The 3,921-nt window shown below is 42.0% G+C and overlaps 1 protein-coding gene across 1 annotated transcript; it reads right to left on the reverse strand.

Annotated features, from left to right (window-relative positions):
* Positions 1-606: 606 nt before the first annotated feature.
* Positions 607-1,650, reverse strand: LOC112313269 (melanoma-associated antigen B18-like). Its single transcript, XM_024569822.2, has one exon. The coding sequence runs from the start codon at positions 1,648-1,650 to the stop codon at positions 607-609; it is 1,044 nt and encodes a 347-aa protein (XP_024425590.2).
* Positions 1,651-3,921: the final 2,271 nt, after the last annotated feature.

The raw sequence follows: 3,921 nt of genomic DNA on the forward strand, positions 1-3,921 counted from the left end.
TGAACATCTTTCACGTTTTTACCCTCTATTTTTGATCCCAATAATTTTACTGCTATATTTTTTCACCTTCCAAGGAAATGCCTATGGAAATGCCATGTTTTGTTTTTCTAGTTCAGTAAATATGCGAGATTTCCCAATTTGTTTTACAAAATAATAAAACTCCTAATCTTAAATCTATTGAACAAAAGTAAACATGTAACTGAAAATCATTAATAAATTTAGATTCTGAAACTAAACCTTCTTCTATTAAAGAATCAAATTTGAAATGTAACAAAAGGAAAGAAAGAAGAAAAGAAAAAAAAAAGATAAAACTCTAAAGTTTACCACACTGAACAAGAATACTGTGTTCCCTCCAAACCCACCCTGGCCATCCACTACTTAGAATGTTGACTGCTCTTTTCTTCCACAAAGAAAACGATCTTCCTCAGACGTCAACTCTTGAAATGTAACCTAAAACAAAGAAAAAGAAAAAGGGTCAAATTCCAAGTTACCAATATACAATAGGAACATAAAGATGATATAAACTCTCCAGCCCTATCCTGGCTCTTCACTATTACAATGTTGACACACCTATCCAAGCAAAAAGTGAATAACTTGCCTCAGACTTCACTTAGTGTGGAAGCAGCAGCTGGCCAAGGTCCTAGAGGGTACAATGGCAGCGACACGAGCCCTGGCTGCAGCTCTGGCTCGGGCTCTCTCTTCCTGATCCCGCAAAGCTTCTTCATACCAGAGTGGGAAGGCAGTGGGGACAGTATCATAGATCTTGGCTAAGAACTCCAAGACTCTCATCTTGGTGGTCTCGGCATGGGCTCTTGGGCCCCACAGGAACTCATAACGTGGAGGATCACTGTCAGGTATCTGGCGGTACTCCAGGTAATTTAGCTGCACCAAATCTTTAGTGATGACCTTCTTGGGCTCCCCATAGAGTAAGTGAATCTTCTCAGCATGAACACCCATCAAATTCAGCACTTCCCAGACAGCTTCCTCAGAGGCACGATTGCCGTTCATGAAGATCACACCCAGAACAATCATCAGGAGGCCGGTCTTGGGCATGTTCTCTTCAGTAATTGTTTCATCACAGGTGAACTGTAGCTTGCTGACAAGGGCGTAGTGGTGCCTGATGGGATCCACTTCCTTCAAATCAACACCAAAGGCCAGCTCCAAGTGCTCAGAGGCTCTCTTAATGATCTCATTGAAATGATGCTTGTATTTTTTTATAACAAACTTCAGCATATCTTCCTTGGTAATTGGCTCTTTACTATGATACTTCTTTAGCAGGAACTGCACCAACAAAACTGCCTTCTTGTTTAACGGATCTCTGCGAAAGCCCTCAAAAGCTTTGGAGGATTCTGGGCTTTCCTCATCTTGTTTTCTGGCACCTTCATTTGAATTGGTGCATGAAACAGCTGCAGTAGTATCATCGATGCTTGATGGGGTTTCCTGTGGCTCCTTAGGAGTGCTAGGTGTCTCAGCAGCAGGCACATTCTGAGGACTGACTTCAGGGACAGCCTGAAAAGAGGAGTAGTAATCTTCCTCTGCAGCAATAGCCTGAGCACCCTCCAGATCCTGGGTGCAGATCTCATCAAGGGCCCGACGGGCCTGACGGCGTTTCTCACGGGCACGGAGCTTACTCTTCTGACCTCGGGGCATGATGACTCTGGTCACAGACAGCAGATAGGAGTTCAAGCAATTAGGTTGATGAACAGGTCACCCTAGAAGACAAAAGAAGAGATGGTATATATAGTCCCAGTAGGGAAAGTTTACCTCGGGTCCAAAAAAACCCGCCACTGCTGGTTCCCTTAAGGGTACTGTTTTACAAAGCCACAGACAGGGGCAGGAGAGATTCTGGGGACCTCCTCAGTTCTGCAGGGCTGGTCGCCTCAAATCTAATTCAAGATACTAAACATGAGTCCTGACCAGTCTTTTGACTCTTCCTGCTGATTTGAGGCTGCTTTTTCAGACCAAGGCCTCCCATCCTACCAATTACTTAGGTGGAGGTGAGAGGCCTGAGAGGCCGTTAGGTCTAACAGCCATATTCAAGCCATTTGAAGTGGACATGGGGGCCATGGCAGGTATTTGAGTAGGACAAGCTCTGTGGGCTGTGGAATTGCCTCAGTTCTGAGACAACTGTGTCCCTTTAATATAAACAAATGTTACTCATCTCAACAGCTGTCCAATCTCGGGATTCTACCCTTTGTTGTTGTGAGGCTATACCTCTCACCTCTTGGACCAAGGCCTCAAGCTCCAGGAGTGATGCAGTGGAGGTCAGGGAGAGCACTTGTGGCCATACCCACATGTACCCCAGCTTCCTAGAATGAGCCCTTGGAGTAGGGTTGGGGGAACACCACCACTCTGTCTCTGGGGCAAAGGAATCACCCAGAACTCACACAGGGGTCTTTCTTGACTCCTAACAAGGCCTGGGACTTTTCCCTCTAGGGACCTGAGTGAACTGGCTCTCATTATTCCTCAAACCTCCAACAGGCAGTAAACTGGAACCTGAGCATAGCAGCCATGCATGCAACATCCTGAGACTCACAGGAGGGGGCTGTTTGTGGCCCCTCATTTTCGATTGGGTTCTCCCACACATCTGCTAATGTGAGGCCAAACTCATCAGGTAAGGCGCAAATGTGCAAACAATTTCAGCACAATCGACATCTTTACAGTATTGTGCTCACCATGAATAATCATAGTATACTTTCTATTTGAAACTTCTTTTACTTAAGTCTATCAGTAATATTTTTATATTTGCTTCCATTAAGATCATGTAGAGTTTTGTTCTCTTGTTATGTATATTTTGGATTTTGCTGCTGTTTTGAATGATATATTTTCCATTACACACTCTAATTAAGTATTTATTTTGTGTGGCAAGACTCCTGATTTTGCTGTAGTCATCTTCTACACCAGATTATTCAAGTTCATTATACATTTGAATATTTGGCAAACAATTTCTTTGGAAGTTTTTTAAAAGATTTTATTTCTTTTCAGAGAGGGGGGGAAAGAGGGAGAAAGAGAGGGAGGGAAACATCAATGTGTGGTTGACTCTCGTGCACTCCCTACTGGGGACCTGGCCCGCAACCCCAGCATGTGCCCTGATTGGGACTCAAACTAAGTGACCTTTTGGTTCGCAGGCCAGCGCTCAATCCACTGAGCCACACCAGCCAGGGTGGAATTTTTAATTAGAAGATCATATTATCTCTTTTTTCCAATTTTTATTAAATTATTGGGGTTACACTGGTTAATAGGATCATATTATCCCTTTTCATTATTCATAACTTTTATTTTATACTTCTGTGCATGGATGTACACTGGCTATGCAATCCAGTCCAAGTTTGAACAGTAGAATTAATACCATACGTTCACGTCCTGTTGTGGGCTTTACTGGAAATGTGTCTAACATTTCACACTTACATATGTTTGCCGTTGATTTTACAATATGGAAATTCTATCCTAATGTAAGTTTTCTAAGAGGTATTACCATGAAGTGGTGCTGAATTTTTATCAGGTGTGTTTTCCTTTATTTCCATACATGAGCAAATGCTTTTTCTTCTCTGTTAACATAATGAAATTCAGTTCTTTTTGTTGGCAAAACCACTTCAGAGATGACACTGCAGTTTCATTAGGAGATACATAATGTCTGTTGTTTCTTTTTTGGTGATATTGGCAGTTATTGAGGGTCAGCATTGTCATCTGACAATTCATTAGGGAGCCCTGAATTGTAACTCTCTAATTCTATCATTCCTTCTTAGATTATTAGCTGAAATATATCTGTAGATAGAACATTCTGTTATTCTTCTTTTTTTTCCTTTTTACTTAAATTTATTGAGTGACACTGCTTAATAAAATTATACAGGTATCAAGTGTATAATTCTATGATACACAATCTGTATAGTGCATTGTGTGCCCGACCATCCAAAGTTAAAT

This window comes from Desmodus rotundus, chromosome X, assembly GCF_022682495.2.
Source record: "Desmodus rotundus isolate HL8 chromosome X, HLdesRot8A.1, whole genome shotgun sequence".
Taxonomy (NCBI): Eukaryota; Metazoa; Chordata; class Mammalia; order Chiroptera; family Phyllostomidae; genus Desmodus; species Desmodus rotundus.